We start from the raw sequence: 27,393 nt of genomic DNA on the forward strand, positions 1-27,393 counted from the left end.
GAGAGCTGAAAGACAAAGGAATCCTTTTACTGTGAACCAACTCAGCTGATCTGAAGTCAGCTGACGGTGACTCTGACTCGGTTTGTAGCTGCAGGAAGGGAGGTTTGGATCACACCTCAGTCAGAACAGAAGTACCAGTACATTTAAGCTCTACTGTCTTAAAGGCACTTTATCTTCAGATGCATGACCGAGACTGGATTTTTTTATTTTATTTTATTTTATGGCCTGGTATTTGCAGGCGTTAGGAACCACAGTCAAACATGATTAGCTAAAATCTTTGAGCACTTGGTCTCCTTCAAAAACAACTATGTACAACTACAGCCAGTTTTAAATGTCATATTTTTATTAGCTGTAGATGGAAAATAACAAATAAGAGAAACAAACATCTTTGTCCAATTAACCTATAATGTTTCACTTAGTGATGGAGTTCCTAAATTAAATTGACTTTTCCATAATATTCTAATTTACTGAATTGCCTGTTTTTCCGTTTTATCCGTTTTATTTGTTATGTTTGGAGTTTTTTCAGCTTTTTAGCATAATAAATTCCAAAAACACCAAAACAGATTTATTCTGTACAGGATTGTAGGATTACTTATCTACTTATCTCTGCCTTAACTTTGGAAACATAAATCCAAAAAATCTGAATTTTTCTCTTTTAAATTTACACTCATTGATTTGCACTGCTAAAAACAATTAGCAGTGACACTGCTAATTGTGATTTATATGTTTAAACAATTTGAAAAACACATTTTCCCCCCTCTTTACAGTTGTGCCGTACTTTGTGTTGGTAAATCCCTGATTGATGGACATTTTCCCCTTTATTGTGATTGGAAGGAATTATTGACTTAAATTACACTCCTACATTTTGAACAGCTGAACAGTTCCTTGTAAGTTAGTTTTGTCTTAAATATTTGCACAAGAAACCAGAAATGAATACTTGGTGAGACTTTCTGTTTTGTGGTGTAAAAGGGTGAGTTTTATGAGCCTGGGCTGGTTAAAGCAATTAAAATGTTTCTCTTTTTTCCTCTGGTTTTGGAAAATAAAAGCCTGGACAGGAACCATTGCAAGATTTTCTGCAGGTTGGGCACAGCAGCTTTATAAGACCAGGGTGTGACTTTACTAAGACGGGGAACAATTTCATGAAATTTCTTGTTTTATAGTGATTCTAAAGCGATCGCTGGAATGCCGCTGTGTCTAAAAACTGGTTTCTGCTCATTTCCTTTCAAGTAATTTATTAGTATTGAATCATGAGAGTACAGGAAATGTGAATAATTCCATTTTGACATTATTTCTGAGGTGATCTGATTAAAGCTGTGTCCTTGTTTCCCCCTCCCTCCGTCTCATTACCCCAATCACTCCCCATCTGAATAACCGATCTTCGAGTCATTCAAAGCACCTCCAACTAAGCACATGATGCCGGCTGTAATGCTGATCATATCAACATTTCCTGGAGCAACCACTTCCTGTAACTCTACTGACTATTGGAAATGCAGAAGTGTTCCTTTATGTCACCCTCACTGTTTGGTAATTACTCAGTAAAAACCTCCACAGGGCTTTCTCCTTTCAGTCCGATCGGATTTTTCTTGGCTGACATATTTACGCAGCGTGTTCCTTTATAGCGTTCTGCCAGCAGAAACTGCAGGACATTTGTTTGTTTTCAGGACTTCAGAAATAATAGGATCTGTGTGGAGCATATGATGCAAAAAACTGTTAGAGGGATATTAAAAATCACAGTTAGAATTGGATTTTGAGATATTTGAGTCAAACTATGCAGTGTGCAGCTGGCAGATAAACTGAATTTGCTGCAGAGAGACTTTCCTTTCTTTGCATTCAGTATGCAGACGTCAGCATAGCTTGGTTTTTATGATTTATTAGAAAGGCTCCTGCTTCTAATTAATTTTTAATATACATGTAAAAATGTCCTGAATTTCTGCAGAGACCAGCCTTTGTTTTTGCCTGATTTTATCACATTACGCTGTGTGAATAAAGTCGGGATTTGATTTGAGCAAAGCAAATTCCCCCAACCTGCTTTGATAGGGAATTTGAGTGAACACATAATAGGGCAGAGCCTCTAAGTCTCACCTCTGCTGCCTTGGAAGAGAAACAGAAAAAAGATGCAGATAAAGTCAGATTTCTTGGTATCTTGGATGTTTAGGATACAGCAAGAGTTTAGGAGGAATTTTTTCTTAAAGGCTGCAGAAAGCAGAACAAAAACTGGCAAAAAGAGATCACATTCATTCATCACATATTAATGATGCTTATTTTAAGTTTTTTCATTGTAATAATATTAACACTGCCTCACTAAACCATGGAACAGTAAGAACATCCTGGATCGTCCGGGACATTTCTGTCCTGGATGTTCTTCATGTCCATACTTTGGTCTTCCTCCTGTACATCCCACAGTCCTGGATTTCTTTTAATCGTTAAAGAAAACGTCACCTATTTGGAGATTTTTTCGCACTGCATATCTAAAATTAGGACTGATATTACACTAGGATTTGATATCATCAGTATTAATGACTATGGATTCCATTTTGATTTTAAATATCTGAATTCCTGCCTGACTTCATGACATGGCCTTTTCTGTGTCATCCAGTTCATCTGTTGTTCTCATTTTCTCCTTTCACTCCACGATGTTGTTTTTACTTTTAAGCATTTATGAGTCATGGGGAGGGAACCTTAACGGCTGCTGCACAAGTTAGCCAACAGGTTGTTGCTAGGTAACCAACGAGTGAGTGAGTTGCTGGGCAACCAAAGAGCCATTGAGTTAATTGATACCACCACCAACATTGTAGCTAAAGTCTTTCCTCTGCCTACATCCCCCAGAATGCTGTGCGGTGTTCAGAGTTCAGTCCATACCCACTTTTTGCACCACTTTCAGCAAGTTGCAGCCTGTTTTTTTTTTTTTTCAGTATCATCAAGCAGATACTTTCTTTAGAAGAAAAACTTTTGAAACAAGACAGTTTTATAAATGTTTACAATCGATTGACTCACCTTTTCTGACTTGCCTGAAGGGAGAATTGGAGAAAGAGTCTCAGAGGAGATTCTTGATGGTAGGAGAGAACTTGACTATTATCTTCTGAACAATTAAAGCTCTTATTGTTTTATTCAGTACAATCCTGTCTATAGACCCTATTGTTGAAAAAAGAAAAGAATAGAAATTCATTTATTATCCCACACTGGGGAAACTGGTGCAACAGCAGCAAAGTGACAAGCAACCAAAGTAAGTAGGTTCACACAAAGATATATAAGACCATAAAACTATCCATCAAAATACAAACTATATTTGTATGTAGTTTATATGTACAAACTATATACAAATATATATAGTTTGTTTGGTTTCCCTCTGACAATATGAATTCTGTAAGACTGGATGGTAAACATTAAGATCATTAATGAGCTTATAGAAGATTCATGTCAACACCTCAGATCATCATATCCTCCTCCCCTACTTCTTCTAGGATGAAAAACGAAGTAGAGCAGGAGGAGAGGAGTTAAAAAAGTGGAAATAATTAGGATCGAGGAGCTGGAAAGGTTGAAAGACAATAGTGCCAAGAGGAAAGGGAACTGACACAGAGGGAAACAGAGTGCAGTGTTGAAATCTTCACAGAGAGGAAGAGGAGGATGCATGATGGAGGGATGAAAGGCGAGTTGGCAAAGGAGAGAGGCAGATAGACATACCAGGTGACAGAGGAACAGAGAGATGATGGCAGATGGATTTAATGAGGTCTCCCTAGATGTAATCCTGAGCTGTAATTATTCTGCTCTGCTGTCTGCCTGGTTTTACATGCAAGCATGTGCAGCTTCTAACAGCCCTGCTGAAGCAGCCGCAGCAGATTGGCTCCCCTGGCAGAGGGGCTCTTCATCAGCAGATGACCAGAGCTGGAGCCAGAGGACTCCTCTCTGTCAGAGCCGCAAGATATGAGACTCCTGTGTGCGCTGCTGCTTGGAAACGCGAGCCTCGCTCCATACGACATGCGGCGGCCATATTTAGGTTAAAGCATGTGAGAGGTGAACAAAACTGTTACCTACACAGTGTCTTATTCTTTACATTTGTACAGTTTTACAGATATATATATATATATATGCTTTTTATTTGTTGCAGCATAAAAATCTGAGCTTTGTGTCACAGATTTTAATATTAGAGTCAATTATTGAGAATGATGGCGATAAACAGTTTGAACTGGATCAGCTGCAAATGGATCACCTTTAACACAGTTAAAGGTGTTAAAAGGGCTGCAGAGTATTGCTGAAAAACGTATCACAACATAAGGGTTTCATATTACTTGATGTAAATAATTAATGATTAGGTTTTTGTTTTAAATATCTGAAAAAGTCCCAAACTGGCAGGAGGAACCTTTCCTGTTTTATCCTTAGTTTTGACTGCATGTCTCTGTTTTTTATTTTTAAGCGGTTATGAGACACTGTGGCAAAACTTTAAACTGCTGCTGCGCATGTTACTCAACAGGTCGTTGCAAGGTAACCAAAGAGTGAGTGAGTTAGTTGATCCCACTAACTTTGTTTGTAGGTTGAGCAGCTAAAGTCTTTTATCTGCCTAAATCCCCCAGAATGCTGTGCGGCTCTGGACCTTATTTGGTGTAGTATTTAACTCTTCATCAGTCTTAATGAGAATCAAGACAACAAATTAAACATCTGTTTGTTCAAACCAAAGAGCTGAACCAACAGAAGGTGACATTTTCCATCAGTATAACATGAGTTTATCTTCTACAGCTGCATGATATTGGATTTTTTTCTAATGCTGCAACAAATATCGCAAAATGGAGAAAATGCAGGAATGTATAATAGTTGACACAATGTCCGCCATCTTGTTGACCATCACTGATCTTATTATGTCTTGAATTGTTTTTGGTTTTGATCTATTTAAGTTATTCGGATTGTTAGGGCTGCATAATATTAAAATATGTTGCACTGTCAACAATATTGATATGTAATGCAATGAAAATATCAGTTGCCATATATTTTCATAATTTCTCCTTTTTTTGCCATCACTCTTTTCCTTTCCCGTTTTGGACAACATCATTAGTGTCTGAGGTAAAACTTTGTTCAACTGGCTGAATATTACATCAACATAAATGCAAATTCACACTTGTTATTTACTAGTTAACAATTCATTATTGTTCAACCAGATCCAGGTTTTTATTTGTCTTATGAAATTATCAATAAGGAAAATTAATAAAGGCTTCATTAAATGTTTTTAGTGCTTTGTAACAAATTAAGTGTAATTTTACAATTAATTCCTCCCCTTGCTGTTTTTTCAGTCAGTCTCAGCGCTAAACCTCCAACCCAGTTTATTTTGGATTGCAGTGTTTTTTGTGTGAAGTGTCCTCAAGCTCAACTACTCTGACTCTTCATCCCACTGTTAAATCTAGAGCTGGAGCAATCAGATATTTTAGTAATGAAGTGCTTTATGAAACGGATATATCTGCTTCACAACAGGTGTTCCCGACCTTTGTAGTCCTCTGGAGTATGCATGCTTGTCCTGCCCCACCATCTGAAGCCGGTTTTATTATTCCTATGTAAAGTTTTTTTTCCAGGCCACACAGTCACCTTGATGAGTCATCAGGCTGGTTGTAGCCTGGAGTTAAAGGTTAACTCAAGTTTCACTGTGAAGCTGAAACAATAAAGTTTGTGATCATGGGTGAAGCAGTGGTGTAGGACCAGCGAGTATGAAAGAGCGAAAGTGGCAGTGTTGTATGATGTAAGGTCTGTGTGAATTTCCCTTCGGTCTGTGTGTGTCTGCAAGTTTTTTCTGTTTTTCTGCGATGGACCGGGATTGTTAAAGAGAATCCGTTGACCAGAAATGGGCAGCAGGAACAGAAACCAAACTCCCTGCTGTGTTGGACAAGCGAGAGCAACCAGGTCCGAATGGACTGAGAATATTCGGCTCAGGTGGTCCCAGTCAACAACTTGCTTCTAGCCACTCCCATCTGAAAGACAGAAAGATGGCTCATCCCTTAAAGGAACAGAATCCTTACCTAAAATCCACAACATTTCTTTGATTTAGATTTCATCTAAAAGCATGGAGTTCCTCTTAAGTCCACCTCCTCAAATTTCCTTCGAAGAGCTTGTGAACTTTATGTGAATGGTCTAATTTCCTTCCTGAGATTGTTGATGACTATCAAAGCCTGTGTGGCATTTTCTAACTCATGTCTCAACTCCAGTTTGTGTGCAAACCATAAAACAATGTCTAAAGCATTCAGCACCAGAACTTTGTTCAATCCGTAAGAAAGCAGGCGAAAGGTCTTCAAGAGGAATTCAAGAGGAAGTCGTCTTTAGTTTCTTTTATTAGACACATTTTTTGGATAAAAAGGCATAGCTAACATGTTTCAATATCAGTCTTTGGTCGGAGGTGCAGAATCTGTCGACGGGACTGATGGTGGAAAAAAGAAGGGCATTGTTGAAGGAACAGCTTAAATTTGTTTTTTGTAGTTTGACATGAGGAATGTTGGCAATAATGGAAAACAGGAAGGAAGTTGCTTTGATGAGACAACAGTGATGCAGGTCCTTTCATCAACAGGACCTTTTCTTTGACAGAAAAAGAAAAGCAGTGACGGAATTGGCAATGAACACGTTGCATACATACAAATTTTCCATTTTGCTCCAACTTCACAATCAAATGCAACCCCATATCATTTACAACTTTATGTTTTATTACAATCAGATCTCCATGGAAAACTTCATTAAGACTCTTTGAAGGTGAAACCAGAAACTTGAACTGGACAGCAAACTGGTGTAGGAAAGGCTTGAACAGGAAGACACTGTGGTTTTCCTGTCTGCATATTTCACATCCTTCAGATGACACATATGCAGAGCATTAACATCTACTAAGTAATTTCTAAACCGATGATGTCGACCGTTGTGTGGGAACTGATGACACATGATTCAGGATTGCAGACAGTTAGATGTTTCTGGAGCTGAAACAACCATAAATGGGGACACAAACGTGTTTGTGCAGGATGTTGCTTCTTGACCTGAAGGTGAGAAGACGAGAATGGAGCCAAATGACAGCAGCTGATGCTTGTGCTGCTGTTTGTGCTGCTGTTTGAGTGGGTCAGTCAGTGTGGAGGTGGGGGCCGCATCGCTGATGCCCTCGGCTATAAATAGACCTCTTCTTTCTGATTAGCTCCATCTTATTTCATGCTTTTTTAAGCTCATTATCACACATCACATCTTACACCAACTCTTTATTTCACTCTTTGCACCTGTGCTAACGTCCTCCTCAACAAACACACATACCTGGTTGTTATGCAAGTAAATCGGACCTTGCAGCGTTGACAGCCGTCGGTCAGCGTGCACTTTGTCATGACCAAGGGCGCTGTCGACATACAGCATGGACTGAGCGAAAGCACAGCTTAGAGATAAAAGAACCAATCACGGGTTTTTGTGCGTGTGTGCGTGTGCGTGGATGCGTGTGTTTGTCAGGACAAACAGTGCCGAGCTCACAGGGTCTGAGATAAAGACCTAATTGCACAGGGTGGTGTGTGAGCTCTGTGTATGTGTGTGTTCACTTAAGTAGGTGTGAAGATAAAAATATGAGTGTGGAGGATAATGAGAGGCGGAGAGCAGAGAGCTTCATGCACTTTGTCTTTTCATGTATCTTTGGGTCCATTACTCCATATTTACATACATCTGTACAGTTTCACTCAGAAGAATGGCCAAATGATATATTGAAAGTAAAAACACTTGTCTTGTCAAGTCCTTCTATAAACAGGGTTTCCCTCAGTGGATCATAAACCTGACAGGCCACCAGGCTTTACTTGCCCTCCCCACCACCAGGATAACTCTTGTTTGGTGTTTCTTTTGTAGTCGATGCATCAAACTGGACGTGTCGGGTGCGCAACTGTGTCATTGAAGTTCAGTTAGGGGAAATACATGTCAAAAGGTTACTTTCTAGCAAGCTCCTCATTCTTGCAGTGGACCCCTGCCTATTTGTGGTTCAGTGTTCATTTATTTTTCTGCAGAATGTAACTCACAAATATCCACATATTTGTGGATTTTCTTTTGTAGAGGATATCTAAAATATTCAAAACAAGATGCATCTTGGGAAACTGGAATGCCTATTCAAAATGCTACTTGACAGGCTATTGGCTGGCATTTGTAAAGCAGCCAATCCAGCAGCGCATTTGTTTCTCCAAAGTTTAAAGATCATTTTAAAGAAGTTGCTAATCTGCACAAGCAAACAAACACAATATGGCTTTCAATAGGCAAAATTAGGAACTTATTTTCCAATCAGACAAAATAAATGAATAAATCAGGTTAGCATCAAAAACCTGACATGCTTTATTAATAATTTTGCTTTACTTCCCTCCTACTTTTGCTGTGTTAAACTGTTGGATTGTTTGGTCAATTCTGGAGCTGCAGCAGCCGAGGAGTTAATATTAGGACTTTTTGTTAATGGTCAGAGATAACAGCAGCGTACTTCCAATCTCATTATTAGAAACTTGATGAGTTTGTCATTTTAAAGTAGACCAAAAGTAAATTTGGAAGTGTTGAGCACCACAAACAGCAGTTATTAAATGTGATTATGGATCACTGACTGGCAGTTTCCATTCAGCCAAACACCTGCTATTCAGCCTCCGAAACTGCAGCCGCGTAATAATATCATGGAATAATGTAGTGAGTAAATTACCCATATGTCTGTCTCTCCATCCATCTGTCTGACCCAGTGTGAAGCTAAACTATGTTTCAGGTCACTGTGCAGATTGTGCCAAAATACAAAAAAATTACACACACACCCACACACGCACACACACACACACACCCACACACACACACACACACACAGGCCAGTTCGCTTGCTGACAGAAGGGCCCTCAGAGTGGGTAATGAGAAAAAGGTCCTTGTGCATGAAGACTCACGTCAGCATGCCAGCTTGAAACACACACACCCACACACACACTCTGACATTAAGTGGGTCAGTCACACCTTCATTAATATTAATATCAAGTTATTGTTCAGCTCTTTTTTCACCTGGTGTGACGTGGCTTCATTCTGAGCTAATCAGGGTGACATGATTTACCGTTTGACTTTGAGTCTCTGCAGTTCAACACTGCATGGAAAAAAATCACCGTGAAAGATACCGAGCCCTTTGGTGTCTTCACTGATGCGTGAAATGATTGATCAGATTCATCATGACAAAGCAGTTATTGAAATAATAGTCAACTAATTATCGTACAGACTCAAAAAAATTGCTGAAAGAATGTAAGAGCTGTAATTGAGCCAAAATTGTAGAAGAAATACATACATTGTGCATTTAAGATAACAAAATAAAATTTATTGTAAATATTTTCTACCCAGAACTCCTCAAATTGCAGTTTTAGCTTCATCTGGTTCAAATTTTTTAAGAAAATAAAGTGGCTTTTTGCTGTCCAACGATTAATTAGTAATCCAGAAAATCAGCCCAACATGCAGAAAGGGTTGAGCTCAGAAGCATTGTTAAAAGTATTTTTTTAACATTGTAGATGCAAATGATCAAGTGTTCACTAATGAAAGCTGTTATTGCATTTTAGGCAATAAAATATAATTATTTTTTATTTTAAAAAGAAACTGAAATATTTTAGTTGTATTTTTTTAAATACATTTCTAACATATATAAAAAGGTTAAAATAAATCTGAAGACTGTGGCAATTAAAATAAAAATAATCAGTGGCTGCAATGCTACTTGCAGATATTCATTTCTGCGTCCCAAATAGCCTCCACTGGGTTTGGAGATTATTTGCAGTGTTTGGAATCATCGTCCTGTTCATGACCGAGTTTGGGTCGAACCTCAGCTGGCAGATAGTCGGCTTTATGTTTGTCTGGAGAATTCAAAATGAGAACAAATCACCAGCCTGCCACCACCATGCTTTAGAGTTGAGTGTTTGTCGTCCTTGAACGTGAAGATGACTCGATCCTATACTTTATCAACAGCAGAATGTTTGTATTTTAAAATTTTGTCAGCTTCTTTTTCAGACTCTCTTGGCATTTTCAGCTTAACATACCATTACCTCTGAGACTGCAGCATCCAATTAGGAGTTTGTCCTTGTTTCACCTCCCCGCTGCAAGGGAAGATGGGAGGCAAAGTTTCAGATTAAGTGGCTGGTTGGCAAGTCATTAAGACATGGGGAGACATGAGTGGGAAGACTAAAAATTGAGCTGGAGCACCTAGGGAGACGGAGAGACGCAGTTATCATGGCGGCTTTTAATCATGCATGCACTCTGAGGTTTTATTTGTGATTCTGCTAGTGGAGGCAGCTGTGAACATTATATGTAGGAGAAAACTGCAGAGGAGCTGGTGGTCTGAAGCTGTGATGTAACTCTGAGGGAGGGTTGTCTGATTGATCTGAAACATTATGCTGCCAGAGGACGGCTCTGGGACAATGCTAACCCTGTCACTGCACACTGCATGCTTCCAACTGTCTGCATGATGCCTCTGCAAAGGTAACCCTTTGATACCCTGAGAAGGAAACTAAAGATTCATGTGTTACTGTGTTAAATCATCTCTGCTGCCTGGATAAAGGCTGCCTTCAGTCAGAGGCCTCTTCAGATTCACTGCAAAACAGACTGCTTTTGCATATTATTCCTGCTCACAGCATTACCATCCGCAACGACTAGAGATGAGTGGAAGATATGAGTTATGACATTTCATTTCCCTTTGGGATACATAATATATTTTTTAATTCAATTGAACAAATTCAGTTTTTTAGATTTTTATTTGTTTCATTTTATGCTCTACTTTGTGTCAGACTATCCATAATATCCGATTAAAATATAATTTTGTGGCATCTGTTACATGGAATGATGTTTTTGTAAACATGGTGGACGTGCGTGCAGCTTTATTGCAGAAAGAGCCGGCTAGGCCTTTAAATTGTTACCGGTTGCCATAGTTTCTTGCAGTAATCATGTTGTTTTAGCATTAGAAATACGTTATGCTGCCAAATTGGCATTATTGACCCTTATGTGTTACATTCATCTGAGTTATGATAAATAGCAAGAAAAAAATCTCCCAAACTTCAGTCGCTACACATTACTTACGAGGAATATTAAAGCAGTTTTACATACTGCTCTACGAACAGCTTTGTGTTGTCTAAAACTGCAAATCTTTATTAAAATAAAACATGTTTAGCTGGCAAAGGACAAATGAGTATTAATTCCTTTTTTGGTCACTATTACTCGAAAAATGAAGACGAAGCAGGATGGCTATCTGAAATTAAGTGTATCAAGCTGAACGGAGGCTGTGTGATGTACAGAGACGCTGAACTAAAATAAAACCTCTGACATCTGCAGACGACCAAACCTGCACCAGGCAAAGAGAGCTGATCGCTGTTTGGTCGATTCTGGCTTGCTTTCTGCAGGTGACATGCGCAGCGTAATGGATGCTGTCGCAGCGCAGGGTCCACTGATGAGGAGTTCAACGTTACGATCATCCGGTCGTATGGTTAGCTTCCATCGGCTAGCTTACCTGCCTGCTGATTTCTGCAAAAGGTCTACAGTGAAGCACAGTTACAGATTGGGACAATTCATGGTGGTCTAAATGAAGACCAACCTTGTCAGTTTGATAGAGATGGAGAAAAGCATCTGGTTGTCTCTTCCTTACGTCCTCATGTGTGGGGACGCTGTCCCTCTTACTTGCCTCACAGCGTTCGTCCAACCTGCTTCTGTCTCTTTGGATCGAGGGGGAAGCTTCCTGGTGACCCGTGTTTTGTTCTCTGCTGCTCATCTCACCATCATCGCTCGCTGTGTTTGACTTTGTTTGATCGTCTGTCTGCCTGGCTAACCGGGCCACCGTTCTGTCCGTGTGCTCACTGCAGTGAAAGACATCATGGCATTTGAAACAGCAGGACGCACTGTGTGTCTAAATGTCAGCTAAGCCCATTGGTAATAAACCCTCCCTTATGTCCCAGTGTCTGTTTCTCTTTGTCTTTTTGTTCAAGTCTTCCACCAATTTAACTCTCTTCTAAAAGAAAAAACCTTCTAAAATAAAAACGGACTTTCTTGTGTTTCTGTCCAGGATCATCCATGAGGACGGTTTTTCTGGCGATGACGTAAAGCAGTACAAGCCTGTCGTTTACAGCAACACCATCCAATCTCTGGCTGCCATCGTCCGCGCCATGGATACGCTGGGCCTGGAGTACGGAGACAAAGAGCGCAAGGTCAGAGAAATGCTTTGCGAAAAGGATCCGCTGCTCATGAGCTGCAAAATATGCCCACCACTTCCCAAGTCCACAGCCAAGTCCAGTTTATTTATATTCATTTCAGCGACTAGACAGTCAATGTGTTTTACATCATGCAGTCATCAGTTGTGAAACAAGTACTACATTTTTCCATGTATCATCATCAAACTCATCTACACATGAAATATGTGCAGCTCTAAACAGATGAGATTTTAGCTTTGATTTAAAGGAACTCAGTTTTTCAGCTGTTTTGCTAAAAAACTTTCTGGAAGTTAATTCCAGATGTGTGGTCCATAGAGGCTGAATGCTGCTTCTCCATGTTTGGTTCTGCTTCTGGGGATGCAGAGCAGAACCAGAACCAGAACCTTTAATGTTTTTTTTTTTACTGCCAAGCCGTTTATAAACCAACAACAGTATTTTAAAGTCTGTTCTCTCAGTGAAAGACTTTAGAACGGAGGTGATGTGCTCCGTCTTGATGGTTTTAGTCAGAACGCCAGCAGCAGCGTTCTGGATCAGCTGCAGCTGGAGGGTTGATTTTTTTATGCAGACTTGTGAAAACGCTGTTGCAGTAATAAATGCATCTACAGAAAAACACATTAGATAAGTTTTTGTAGATCTTGCTGGCACATTATTTCTCTAATCCTAAAAATGTTCTTCAGGTGACAGAAGGCCAACCTGGTAATTGTCTGTATGTGGCTCTGAAGGTTCAGGTCAGAGTTCATTCTGTAAAAACTGAAGCTGTGCTGACTCTAGATCTTTGGATCTAGAGATAAAAACTTCAGTTTTGTTTCTGTTCAGCTGGATAAAGTTTTGGGTTTAGGAAGAATTTGACCCACTGAGCTTTGCCTCCGGTTCCTGACACAAAAATCCTTCCTGTCTGTCAGCCACCTTGAATCCGGCTCTTGTAACGGACTCGCATATCAGAGCAGCGCACTCCTTTACGCCCGCTTCTCTTTGACCTCTTATTAAGTCTCTGCAGATTTAATGATTGCTCTGTAATTATCTCCGTCACGGTCAGTGTTGGAGAACACTATAACTAATGCACATATTAACTCATCCTTGTATGTAATGACTTGGTCATCAACTGGTGCTGGAGGGGTTTGTTAATGTTAAACCTCCATAAAACTGCAGGGACGGAGAGGCAATATTAATGATCAATCAGAAGACAGGACAGAGATCACATGACTCCAGCTGTCCAGCAGGTCAGGTTAATGCTTACTCCACATCATGCAGTTTATTGAATATCAAACCCTTTGTGAGGTTGATCATGTTTTCTTTCCTGCTCTTTGTTTGTATAGCAGCAAATTGTTGCTTATTGGAGACATTTCTTCTGATATTTGATGCATGTCTCCCAGATTTAAAGGCTGAAAAAAAAGGCTGCCAGCCATCTCTGTCATGCAGAATTCCATCTTGTCAGGCTACGTTAGACCTGCTTCTGCCTTTGCTAAATCCCCACAGCAGGCAAGTTCAATATGTAATACGCTAATTGGGGATTATGTGTCTAATCCAAAGAATAACACCAGTTCTGTCTGAATTTAGAGCAATGGGGCAAAGGTTAATTAACAATGCAGGGACAAACCCTGACAAAGCGCTTAGTTATATCCAACATCTTATCTGTGTTTTGCTGGAACTTTGGTGCTAAAACTCATAAACAATAAACAATCAGTAAAATCTAAAGTTATAGGAAATAAACTTTGAGTTCGCTCCATTTAAAATGCCAGGGCATAATTTTGTGGGAAAGTTTTCACACAGGCTATTCAACAAATAATGTCATACCTTTATAATTAAGTGAATTTATCTTTCAGTTTTGATTTTGACTTAAAATACACAAAAAACAGTATTTGAATCTGGATTCAGAAACAGATTTGCATAATGTATTCAGCTCTCAGTTTTTTATTTGTAAATTTATCTACATTTAATCCCAAAATGATTCATACTTCTGTCATATTTAAATATATAATCAGAGTTTATTGATCTAAAAAGTTTTTGTCATTGCAGAAGAGACAGAAATCAAATATAAAACTATCTAAAAGGAGCATCAACAAGAAAAAAATCCACATTTTATTAAAAATGGCATGTTGAAAAATACACCCTTCTTATCTGACAGGTTTGTCTGTGAGGCTGTAAGGTCTCTATGCCATAACCATAATCTGTAGTTCCCTTCACAGATTGTCTATTAGGTTCAAGTCAGGACTCTGAAGAGTTGAGTTGGTCAAATTTAAAGATGAGTTTGAATCTTTTACCCTCTATAGGTGTGAATAATTTTGAACAACTCCATAAAACCTGCAGTGAACTACTAACACTGAACTGAAAAGAATCACAACATTTGAGTGAATGAATGTTTGTTCCTCAGTTCATTTCCAGTCGCTGCCAGATCATTGTCCTGAGTTCCTGTTTTGCTGTCTGCCACACCCCTCTGAATAGTTTTTTTTTTCATTTTTGCACAATAAATTATTAACCTGCTGATTGCACATTATTGTCATGGTTGGTTCTGCATTTGGGTTCTCCTTCTGCAGCGACGTTTCACACAATGAACACTCTGCTACTGCTTTAACCTCTTTCAAAGAGACAGAATATTTTTACTCACAGCCAAGCTATTGATGTTCTCTGCTGAGATGAAATAACAATACGCCTATTGAATAAGATAATAAAACCGTGTGTGTGTTGGAGTGTTTAGTACACATCGGCATTGCGTTTCCTGTTAGAGGTGACGGCATCAACTTTAAACCTGCTGCTGCTAGTGTGTGTGTGTAATTGTGTGGCACTGCATTATGTTGTTAAGTCCTGCCATTTGAAAATATTGGATTGTAAACTGCAGAGAAGTACTCTAAACGGTTATAAGAATCAATTTCTGACTAAGGAAGAGAGTTACTTTGATTGTTTTTGTTGCATCATTTCATTTGGTGGGACATAAAAATAAGTCAGTCCCTGATGTCGAGTATCTGAAGGTGAAGACCATTAAGTTTGTTCCACGGGGGATTCGTTTTTTTCATTTCCACCACTTGAAGGCATTTCTCCTGAATGAATGGTGCAGACCAGCCCTGTTTAGTCCGCTTTAGTCGAACTCCAGTCCGTTTATCCAGAAATGTCCGGTTCTTTTGGGGAGGTGTGATTGCTAATTGAACTCTGATGTGGACTAAAAAAAGAAATGATTTAATTTATCAGAATGTTGCTTGAGACCTCTGGTCTGAGTCTTTCTCATGCAGAAAGAAAAAAACTTTGTCAGTCCTCCACTGTTGGAGAATTGATTGCAATCGTGGTGTTTCCATTAAATAAAAGACAGAATTAAATTACAGTCACATCTAAATAAGTTTGTTCATGCATTACATCTTTAAAACGTGTTGTGCCTTCATCCTCTACCCACTTCCTGTCTTCCTATTCATCTTTTCTGCCAGAACTAACATTCGGCTGTTCATGTGACTCGCATGATGTGAAAAAGTGGTTTATGTTGTAATTTTAAAAAAAACATTTCTTCCTTTTTTAAATTGACGTTTTTCCAATAAGTGATGGTCAATGGAAGCACGTCTAGAGAAATGCAGAGATCCATGATGTAGTGAAATGCATGAGAGGATGAAGGCAGATGATCTAAAAGTAGAATCGTTTTAGGAGACAGTGGACATTGGACAGACAGAAGGACACAGTGAGCTTTGTGTAAACAAAGGTCTACACCTCAGTTCCCCACCAAGAGACCAGACACACCGACTCCCGTAAAGCATCAGGAGAGTGTGTGTGTGTGTGTGTGTGTGTGTGTGTGTGTGTGTGTGTGTGTGTGTGTGTGTGTGTGTGTGTGTGTGTGTGTGTGTGTGTGTGTGTGTGTGTGTGTGTGTGTGTGTGTGCATAAACACACCTTTCCTTATATTAAATAATCTTTTTTTGGGATGATTGCTACCTTTGGCGCTCGCTCTCACCTCATCTCCTGTTAGCGCCTCACCCGCCCGCCCCATCTGTTCCCGTGGCCTTCGCTGGTTGCTGTGGCAACCTGGTGTTTTGCCTTGCTCTCAACACACTCTGCAAGCTTGTGTCCAAGGGCGGTGCGACACACACGGTGCCGGCTCGCGCAGTGACAGCAGGCCTGAAATAGACTGTGCTGCCACTGCCGTATGAAGCTTTGAGCGCTTTTCACTCAGGCCTGAAGATATGAGCCACTTCACAGCATGTAGGAGCATCTCTCTGGATGCTCCTGCAGTGACCTGCTCAGTTCAGCTTTGGCTTTTCGTTGCTTCTTTTCCAGTGATGCAACAAGATTTCTAGTGCAAGTATGTCAGTATATTTATTAAGAAGACAAAACAAACTTACAAGTAATGTAAAGGAGCTTGTTTTTAGTCAATAATTCCTTAATATAATGAAAAAATCTTAGTTTCTTTGGCATGAGGAAAATGTCTTCATATAATCTTAAAGTGGAAAGCTTAACTTTAGAAATACTTAACTTAAAATCCTATATCTTTCTGAAAAGTTACTTGTAAGTTAGAGTTTGTCTTACTTCAAGTTTAGTAAGATACTTGCACGATAAATTAAACCACAGTTACTTGGTAAGACATGCAACAGTTTTGCAATGTCTTTTGAGCCAAATGTTTGCAGTGGCCTCCACTTTCACCAAAAGGCCTTTGCTCACATGTCTGGTTCCCAGCCAGAGGAATGGATGTTTCCATTAGAGGGAAGCCACATGTTGGTAGTTGTTGGCACTGTAGACTTTCTGTTGACGCTGAAGGTTCTGGGTAAAAATCCCAGCTTGAAATCTTTCTGGATGAAGTTGCAGTTTCTGCCCGTCAATTCTTGAACTGTCTAAAATCTAAAACATGACTTTAAACTGCTTTCAGGTATGTCTGGCTGTTTGTCCACTTTTTGGTGGAGACATATCTCATGGATACACTGTGATGCTATCAATGTTTGTTGTTTTTTTTTATTAAGAAGTATTAACCTCAGAATAATAAAGTCTGCTGCTTGTTGATAGAGAGAGCCAAGCATACAGTATGTTGGTAACTTTTATCTGATAAACTCCAAAAACATGGGTCAATAAACATGATGTTTGTTGATGAGTTTTCTGGTCATATGCTTTTTTTTAAAAAAGGAAAAACTTTACATTTTATCATTTTGAGCTGCTGATCACCAGATCAAGCAGATAAAGGGAAAAGTGGTCTAATAAATTTCAACCGTAAACTGGTTGGTTGGTGTATCTATTCCATGGCAATAATGAGAAAAATAAACCTCTAAACTGTCCCAGGGGTTATGACACCATGATGGATTTGCAGATCAATTTAAAAAATAAAATGAAATGGCTGCATGAAACCAGTGGCGATAAAGCATCAGCTTTTCTAACACAGTGATGATGCTGCGTTGATAACAAACTACCTCAGGGAGTTTGATCCTCCTCATCAATTATTTATCCCTGCTATTTCCAGCCGGAAGGTATCAACAGCTTGATTTTTGTACCTGCTAAAATTTCAGGTTTGGACCGGATGTTGCTCATCTTTGTTATTTATGGATAATGAGACATAAATTGGATTTGTTTACAACCAACAGACGCTCAGTAAGAGGAGAGAGGTTGGACCGTAGAGAATATTTGGAATGGGATTTGACCTTGGAGCTTTATGTAATTTTACAGTCGACATTTTATTTACGCATTACAAAATTGAATAGACATTATTATGTCACAGAGTGGAGAAATTCAGCTATAGTATGATTTTAGGCATGTAGGTTCACACAAAAGATAAAAAATAATGAAAACAAACAAAATAAATGAGCATTAACATACAATACAGTCAGGTCAAAAGTATAACATAAAGATATTAGAAATGACAACTTCCAATCCAAGAAATGTGAAACTTCAAAAAAGCAATAAACTATTTCCAATATATAAAAAATATAAATTGTGCAATCTTTACTTGTATTAAATACATGTGTTTTTTTAAATTGGATTTTTTTATGAAGTCATGACTGACCTTTCTTCCACCTCTGCAGAGCTTCACTTTATTTTTTTGCTTCCACTTTTCTGAAAGCACCAAGACCTCTTAAGAGTTAGCCTGAAGCCATCCTGTGTCAGCTGTTTAGCGAGTCTCTGCTTTACTGATGGGTTAACCTTTAAATCCATTTTCCGTATAGGAATTGCTTCAGTGGATTCAGACAAAGCTGGAGAGATGGCAGTATGTGTGTCTCTGCATTATATGTTCGGTGCTTGCTTGGCGGCTGCGGTAAAGACCCGGTTCTTCTACCGCTCATAAACGGAGAATAAATGGCACTAAGGTTCACATGTTGAAACTGAGACTCATTTATTGAAGCAACTCCAACAGAGTTTTAGTTGCCCAACATGTCTGCAGTTCATACTCCAAGAACAAAGTGTAAGATTTGAAAAAGGAAATAAAGGATGCAACTTCTTCTGAACTGAAGCACAAATACTTTATTTCTTTGGACTCTTGAAGACGGAGAAAATGGACAGAAAGCAGGCCAACCGGCCGGCCTGTTGTTGTTGAAACGGATCCTTACTCTGAAGATTCATCTGTGTGTCTGTTTTAGGTTTGACATCCTTCAAGAAAATTCTTTCTGCTCATTAAAATTATGACTCCCTCCTTCTGAACACCCCAACTTTGGTTCCTAAATATTAATCTACACTTGAACAGCTTAATCAGAATAGCTTGTACGTAGAGGAGCTGGTAGAGCAATAGCTGCTTCCGCCATGTTCTTTTTGGGGGGGAAAACTTTAACCTGAAAGTTGATGGCGATGCGATGAGATAACTTTCTGGTTCTGTTGTTGATTTCTAAACATATTTATTTTAGAGAAGATGGTTGACTGTGTAGTTTCACCTGCACAAAAGTATATAAAAATGTGTTTGGAACGATGCCCTGTGGTGCTCCTGTGGGAAAAGTTGTGAGTTCAAATCCAGCGTCCTCATGTTACGTGTAGCTGTTGTGTTTAGGACTGTGATGGTCAGGCTTAGGGTAAAGGTTATGATAAGGGTTAGGCTGTGGAAATTAATGGAAGTCAACATGAAGTCCCCACAGGTGATGAAAACACGACTGTGTGTGTGTGTGTGTGTGTGTGTGTGTGTGTGTGTGTGTGTGTGTGTGTGTGTGTGTGTGTGTGTGTGTGTGTGTGTGTGTGTGTGTGACAGATCCTTTCCAACCAGGTTAAGGTCACCATGTGGATTGAGCTTTTTATGCACTCACACACACACTCCCAGTCTGACGTTTGAAGCTTGTTGGTGTGTTTTTTGGAGTGTGTGTGTTGCTGTTTGAAGTCCTGTGCTCTCTTTGATGCCGCCCCCTACTTTCCACCTTTATTTTCAGCATCATCCCATCGTCTCTCCGCCTCCTTGGTCTGTCATTTCTGTGTTTTGCTTTTCTTTCCTCCCAACATTTTTTGATTGGAATGAAGGTTTTATCTCATCTTTTTTTCCTCCTGCTTTGACTTCCTGTTCTATCTTTTTTCAGCCATTGTCATGTAATGTCTCGTCTTTCGGCAGGTTGGTGCAGCTCAGAGTTATTTCCTCAGGTTTCCGACGTTCATCTTGTGGACTTTCTATTCTGATAGCTGTGCAGATGGGAGGTGACAGGCTGGAGTGAACTGCCTCAGTTTCAACCCCTGGAGTGATGAGGAGTGATTTACTCAAAGATACACACGTTGTGGATTTTAGAGGATAAAAATAGTGAACCACAGAGCAAGAACTGAGCGAATTTTTGGCATCGTTAGAGTTAGATTGTCAGAAATGAAACGTATCCTAGCAACAGGGAGGACGGCGATCTTACACCTGGGATCAGGGATGCTGCTTTTATCAGTGTTGTCTTTGTTCCGTTATTGCTGCAGCTTAGGGTCTAAAAATGCCAGTTTTTTATTTTTACTGGAGCTTTTCTCTGATGAAGCTTTCCCAGCTCAGTTCCACTGTTCCCAGTTTCTGTTCCCTCTTCTCTGACTGGCTGGCTCCGCCCCTCGCTCTCAGTCCTGCTGCCATGCTCTCTCTGCTCCCTCCATCCAAAGACTTGTAGGTTTTATGATGTGGACTGCCTGCTGGTGTGAATATGTGTGTGTGTGTGTGTGTGTGTGTGTGTGTGTGTGTGTGTGTGTGTGTGTGTGTGTGTGTGTGTGTGTGTGTGTGTGTGTGTGTTCCAGTCACCGTGATAGCCTGCCAACCAGTACAAACTGGGATGAAATCGAGCATTCTGCCAACTCTGCTGGTAAGCAGCTAAGGAAATAGATTAAAGAAGTAAATTAAAACAATCATTTGGTTCTCTTTTATAATGCATATTTAAGAAGCTATTTTTTTAAATAATTTAATTAATTAAAAAATACATAATTTAAATGAATAAAAATGTAAACTTTTATCCACATGCATTTGATGTTGTTAGGCGGGAGGAAGGAAGCTGGACCAAAGCAACTTTTATTACTTTTAAAAACCATGCAACGTTTACCTCCATTTCAAACTGTTATCAAAAGTTTATATTTTGGTTTTTGAATTTTTAATGTGAATATGTTTAACACACACCAACTGAAATTTAGAAACTGAGGTGATAAATGGGTCATAATATTCTCTTACTTTACAAGTTGACAACATTTTTTGATCGGAATGAAGGTTTTATTAAAATACTTAACATATTCTATGTTTCTGCAGCACCGGTGAGTCACATTGTGACATTATGTGTGTATATATGACAGGATGGCTGAATTACTCATTGAGTTGGTCATTTACATGAAAGCCTTTCAAGCAGTGGGATGATTGAAGCGATGCACCTGACAGGATCATTTCTGCGTCTGAAGCAGAGGTCAGAGTCGCTCTGAGATCCACTCACTCAGCTGCAGCCGCCCGCTTTAGTGCTTTGCCTTCTGTTTGTGTGTCGGTGAACCAGCAGCGCATTTAAATACGAAAGCCTGTCAAAGTGCATAACATCAGGAAGACTCAGAGTGGAGCCTTAAGGGAAGAAAACACTCACACCCTCGTACAAGCAGTCCAGAAATCGCCTGGTAGCATCTTTCTGACTCTCTCTCTCTATCTCACACACACACAGACACACACGTACGCACGCACACACACACACACACACACACACACACACACACACACACAGGTGTAAGTCACAGCCTGACTCCCTCAGCAACCAGACTGGTGCTGCCAGCATCACATGACAGGCACATGGACCCGTCTCACCACACCGAGCCACAACACCTCACTAAGAACTGAACCATGATTCTTTGCTTCTGTCGTCCACGGTTAGCAAGGCTGTCGATCACGGATGCTGGTTTGCAAAACACTTTTATCTGTGCAATAAAATTCTTAAAAGACAAAATCACATACAGAGACAGTAGGAAATGTAGCTGTAACTATAGAGCTGTAAAAAAGCCATCGTTTTTATGACGGCTACTCTAAGAAAGAAGGATGAATGTAAAAAAAAAAAAACCCGGGTGGGTCTTTGGGTTCTATTTAAACCCATACTTGCCACTTTTGGCTGGTTCTTTAAGACAATATGAAATATCTGGCTTTATTTGAGTCAGCCATTACACCTCCCAGGGGAAAAATAACTCTTAACTTGACCGTGACAAATTCTGGTTGAAAAATGACATGGCGTCCCACATCAGTGTGTGACCACACTAGTATGTAGCCAGTAGAGAAGATGCCATTTTTGTGGTTTTGTACCTTTCTCCAGTGTATTTATGAGGTCTTTGTCTGCTAAATGGACAACTTGCTGTATTTCCAATGTGTTCAACCATCCGATCTAATAAACATCAAGCTAAAGTTTATAGCAAAATGAGCTGTTTGGCATTTGCAGAGAAAATTCAGAAAGTTTTTCATGATCCCTACCAACATTTTAAACATTACTCCTAAACCTCCAAAATGCTTAAGTTCATGGAGAGCAGTGAGAAAGCTGGTGTGATGAAAGTCACAGACATGCCTGTGATCAGTCATAAAGACGCCTCCGTTTATGAGTCTAATAGAGGTTTGTTGCAGACATCAGGGATTTGGTTCTCAGGTGCTCAGAGGCAGACAGACAACACAAACTTCAGTCTCACGAGAGAAGGAAGAGGGAGCAATGGAGAGGAGGACAGAGACATGAATTATTCTCCCTAAGGTGGAAAAATGATGAAAGAAGGGGATGGAGAGAAGAAAAGACCAAGGAGATGGTCTTCTGGGGTTAGTGTGCTGACACAATGCTACACTGCTACGTCCCTGTGAGCATTTGGAGCGAGAGGATCAGGTTAAGAGAGCCTGAATTCCTGTTCCTTCCCTCTGCTAAACAGCTGAATATCATCACTTTCTGCTTTGCTTTCAGTGACAAATAAAGCATGATGCTGTTTCCCAATGTGTGCACACTTATGGTGCAGCAACACAAAATCCCAGCCGTGAACCGTTTGCATTAAGTTAAGCTTCGTTCCCTGCAGACATCCATGTAGAAAAAAAAACTAGAACATGACCAAAGCAGCAGGATTAAGTTTATCTGTTGCTGCCTTGGAGCTGCTTGCTAATAATTAGTAAATTCTGTTCACAAGCTCTTCCTAACGCCACTGGAATTCAAATGGAAACTATTTGTAGCGTTCATCGTGGACTGATATCCCTGCATTGTTGTTGCTGTCAACCAGCCGCTGGTGGAGTTAATTAGGCCGGGCTAAAAATAGTCACCTACCTTTAAGATGCATGCAGAATTTTTGTCATGTGAAGCCTACAGTCAGTGAAGCTTTCACGGTTTCACTGGTGTATCATTTAGCCATGGTGGTAAAATGACCAGACTTGTGGTTCCACCACTTTTACCAGCGCACACGTCTGAATGTCCCTGCCAAGCTGGATCGAATCACAAAGATTACAAAAACCTTTTATGAGGGAGAAGTCAGTTGCATCTGATAAAGGCTTTTAAATCTGAGGACCTGTCAGTCGCTAGCCTGGTAAAAAACCAGCCCATTGTCCCTTGTTTGGTCGGCTACCTGTTGCAGTTGAACAGATGTAACTTACTGTGAGTGCAGATGTGTTATCTCGTTCCATCCATCCATCCATTTTCTCTACACCCTTGTCCGTATTTGGGTGAGTAGGACTGCTGGTGTCGATCTCCAGCGAACGTTTCGGGCGAGAGGCGAGGTCGCCAGTCTGTCGCAGGGCAGTTATCTAGTTCCATAGCTAAGATATATTACCAAATGGATTTTAAAGTGTTTTGTTGTTGCAGTTTAATGAAAGGCCTCGTCTTTCCTCAAACATTATGGATCTTCCTTTGGTTTCCACATGCAGCGCTCTGATAATCATGTGGTAATCACTGGTTTTTAAGAAAATGGCTGCTTATCAATTAATCAGTAAGATTAATCAGCTTTAGATAAACTCATTAATTGTTAACTTGCATCTGTATTTAGAAGTTCAACAAAATGTTTTATTGCATTGTACTGAATCATTTCTTGAAGTGTGATTTCGTGATGGCGGTCCCTCTGGAGGTCTAAAGGTGTCGGTTATTTCTCCTCCTCCTCCAACCCGGATGTGACCCCTGGAGGAATCTCCTAACAAGCCACAGCAGTTTTCCATCAGTTTTCCGGCGGCTCGTGCCAGCGGGATGTCTAGATGAGCCCTGATAAATGCTGAATGGTAACTCTAGTGTTCCTCTGGGCATGCTTTCAAGACAAACTACTGACAGGGATTTTTCATAACAATTCCCCCAACGCCAATCTGCAGCCATGCCAGGCCGCACATTCCCCATAACTCTGAGGATAGGAATTCCTCCAGCTGCCAGCGCAACGAGTAAAGTGTAGAAATCACTGAGTATTTGAACATTTACTGTCACATCTATGTTATCTTCAGACCCTTTCAGTGGAAGTCCTGTGTGCATTGAACTTTTCTCTGTCATGTAAATCCTTCATGCTGTTCAGACTTTCAATTATATCAACCTCAAAATGGAAACAGAGATAATTAAAGTGTCTCGCTCTGCTGTATCAAGAACCGGGCCTCTTCAAGGTCCATTCTGCTTTTCCAGTCTGGACAGCGGCATTCTGGGAAATATCTGTTTAAAATATCTGTTTAAAATACGTTTGGATGAATGTTGTCAGGGGTTACGTTTGGCCCTCATCCTTTATGTGTGCAGAATGATTGCAGAGATAAAAACCCTTTAATTTCCTGAGCTTCCATTTCTATTTCTTCTCTTGCTGTAATTTTCTTGCTGGGTTAGTTAAACATTTCCTTGAACTCTCTCTGTGTTTTACACACACACTCAGGCCGAGCCCTGGGATTGTTTTATTCATCTGTGGGCCTCGCAGAAAGAACCTCAGACATTTGAATCTATATTGGTGCTAGTCTCCAGCTGTCATCGGGCAGAGAGGCGGGTTGCACCGCGGCATGTTGACAGTCCGTCACAGCAGAAGGTTGGAGTGGTAAAGACATTACTGGCTGTAAAATAAACGAGCAATGTCAAAGAAAAGGTTATTCATTTGAAATGTTTCACGTTAAAAAATACAAAGATTCGCTCAAGAAATGTTGTGGATAAGGACAACAAAGCCATTTCATTCACAGCTAGATAAATACTGTTATTGGTAAATAAGTATTCCATGTGTTTAATTTATTTGTGCAGTTTTTTATCTATTCACTTACTTGTTTTTAATTTTGCAAAGCTGCTTTACGTACGTCAAAAACGTTTATTTTTTATCGTCTTTTTATTTCCTGTTCTAATGTTCAAATGGGAACGCGTGTGAAACAGAAGTGAACTCACTCTGACCAGAGAAACCTGAGCCCAATATTAAATTATTAAACAATTAAATAAATACATTTTAAAAATCTTGAGCTGAATAATAAATAAATCAGAGAAAGAAGGAAATTATGTTGATTATTTACTGATAGGATGTGATTAGAAATTTAATCCTTTTGACACAAATATATATTATCTATCAAATAAATTAGTTTGACAACTAAATCTATAAAGGTGGATGATGTTTAAAGGAGTTAAGCTGGTTGTGTCTTTGCTTCCATGCTGCGGTTCATCAGATTCAGTTGCATTCAAACTGCAGCTTGACTCGTCATATTCTCCAAACTCGTCTAACTGCTTTGGGTAAAAAAAAACCTCCAAATGACTAAACCTTACAGAAGAGGGTTTCTGCCGGGTAGTTCTATATTCAGAACCGCTCCACCTCCTTTCCGCTGCAGAACTGATGCTGCTGCTCTGCTCTCCCCTGCCTGCTTATTTTTCATCCTAATATCGAGGAAGGAATCTGTAAAAGTTTCAAGTCTTTTAATTTATTTTCTTCTCATATTTCTACTCATATGGGAAAAAGTAAAAATGAGTTGATTCAATGGATTCTGGCGCATCTGGATCAGGACGGCCACACCCTCAGTGCGATGAAGCACTTTTTTCTGCTTTTAATGAGTTTTTACTTTCTAGTACCACAAAAGAGTCTTTTTATTTTTGTGTCCATCAGCGCTGACTCACTACCTAACCTGGGAATACTAACACAGTCATGCACTTAGAATGAGTCACCTCAGGCAGAATTATCCAATCATCTGTGCAGCTCCTCCCGATGTAAACAACAATACCTTTTCACAACAAAAACATGAGTCCATCACATTATCTGACTTATTATTTTGATTATGCTGATGTGCTTCACCGATCCTCCCTGAAGGTTGAGCAGTTCAGGGCGGCCCGTCCGCTCAGGTCAGAGCAGCCGGGTCGTCTTAGATCAACGGTAGACGAGATGATGGGCGGTGATGTCAGAACCGTTAAAAACCATCGAGTTGTTTCCATGAGAACGACTTCGGCGCTTTTGTTCTGCAGAGTTCTGCATTAAACGTCAGGCTTCACGTAAAAGCTATACGAGATAACATCTGCAGACGACGTGCGAGGCCAGCTGCACGCAGTTTACCTTGTGCTCATGCACACAAACAGCAACACGGCCAGCGCTGCTATTTCTGCTGCACAGATGGAGAGCGGCAAAGAATATCAGACTGAGAAAAAGAGGGAAAAACGAAGCCAGGATGAAGAAACAGTAACAAATACCTGCATAAACTCTATTTAATCCAACAGAGAAGATCTTTGTGTTTCTTTCCTTGGAGGGAAAGAAGTTGATAAAATTAATGGGGAGTTCTACTTTCTCTTATTACTCTGTTATTTTTGTTTGTCCTGTCCTTTTACTGCATACCGGATGTCTGTATCACATGTACATCATTTAGATTAAACACAGAATCAGCTGACTAAAAGTAACATTCCTGCTGCATGTTTAAAATGAAGAGACTTTTTAAATTCAATTTGTATTGAACCCAAAGAGTTTTGACTGGTATTTCTGAAAGACTGCGACTTTGTAAAGAGACTTTATTCAAGAGTCTTTCGCTGTGCAGCTTTTAGTTTCCTTTTATTTATAAATAAGCTTTCCTGGAACATAATAATGTTAAAGATAACGAGGCTGGCAAGGAGTTTAGAAAGTCCAGAGACCATCAGAGTGCCAGACGGCACAAAAATGTCTTTATCATCATAAAACATTCACAACTTGTTTACGCAATAATAGTCACATTGAATTTAACACAATTAACTTAAAACTATAGTGGCATGAAAGTTACAGCAACAGCTTGGAGGGTTGAGCTAACCTGTTAGCTGATTTGATAAAGTATTCACACCTCCATGTTGGGCTGGAATAGACAGACACATAATGTTACATAGCTTTTAAGTTGAGCCCCTTTTACTTCTGTACCACTAAATAAAATCCAGTGTGACTTGAAAAGATTAGGTAATTAGTAAATTCATTTAAAGATACTTTATTCCACAGGGAAATGAAATGTTGTACATGAAACTAATCCGCATATAAAGTGAAAATGTTCCGACTCAGATGCTGCAAAACTGTTGTGACATTTTCTCATCATACGAGTGCAAACCGAAACAATTTACCAGACTTAAAGTCAGCATCGGTGTGACAGACAGAGGTAAGCGTTGGGTTCACCACCAGATCTGCTGCTCCCTGTCAGCAAATGTAAATATAAATATTTCTCAGCTGTTTTCTTTAAGTTTCTGAAAGAATAAACGTTTGTCTTGTTTTTATATACTTCAGCTGACTTTTATCAGCTCTGAAAGCAAAGAGTCGAGGTCCAAAATTATCTCTGTGAAAACCAACAAACTGCTGGAATCTGACCAGCCACATGACTTTAATACAGTTTTATAGCAACATGGGAATCATTAGTGTCTCACAGGCTTGAGTGTTGAGATTTTGGGTGTTAATTGGGTATTTGAAAAAGAAATAGTTTGTTTTAGTCTCTGTCAGTGGTTCTCCCGGCTGGTTGCCGTGTAATTGGAT

The 27,393-nt window shown here is 39.8% G+C and overlaps 1 protein-coding gene across 3 annotated transcripts in view; it reads left to right on the forward strand.

Annotated features, from left to right (window-relative positions):
• Positions 1-27,393, forward strand: part of LOC129373949 (guanine nucleotide-binding protein G(o) subunit alpha) — a 92,153-nt gene that overhangs the window by 10,873 nt on the left and 53,887 nt on the right. For all 3 annotated transcript variants that reach the window (XM_055052295.1, XM_055052155.1, XM_055052224.1), the window contains exon 3: positions 12,011-12,152. In XM_055052295.1, the coding sequence (XP_054908270.1) occupies positions 12,011-12,152 (142 nt within the window). The remainder of the gene's footprint in view (positions 1-12,010; positions 12,153-27,393) is intronic.

Source organism: Poeciliopsis prolifica, unplaced genomic scaffold, assembly GCF_027474105.1.
Source record: "Poeciliopsis prolifica strain line A6 unplaced genomic scaffold, Auburn_PproV2 SCAFFOLD001, whole genome shotgun sequence".
In the NCBI taxonomy this organism is placed as follows: domain Eukaryota; kingdom Metazoa; phylum Chordata; class Actinopteri; order Cyprinodontiformes; family Poeciliidae; genus Poeciliopsis; species Poeciliopsis prolifica.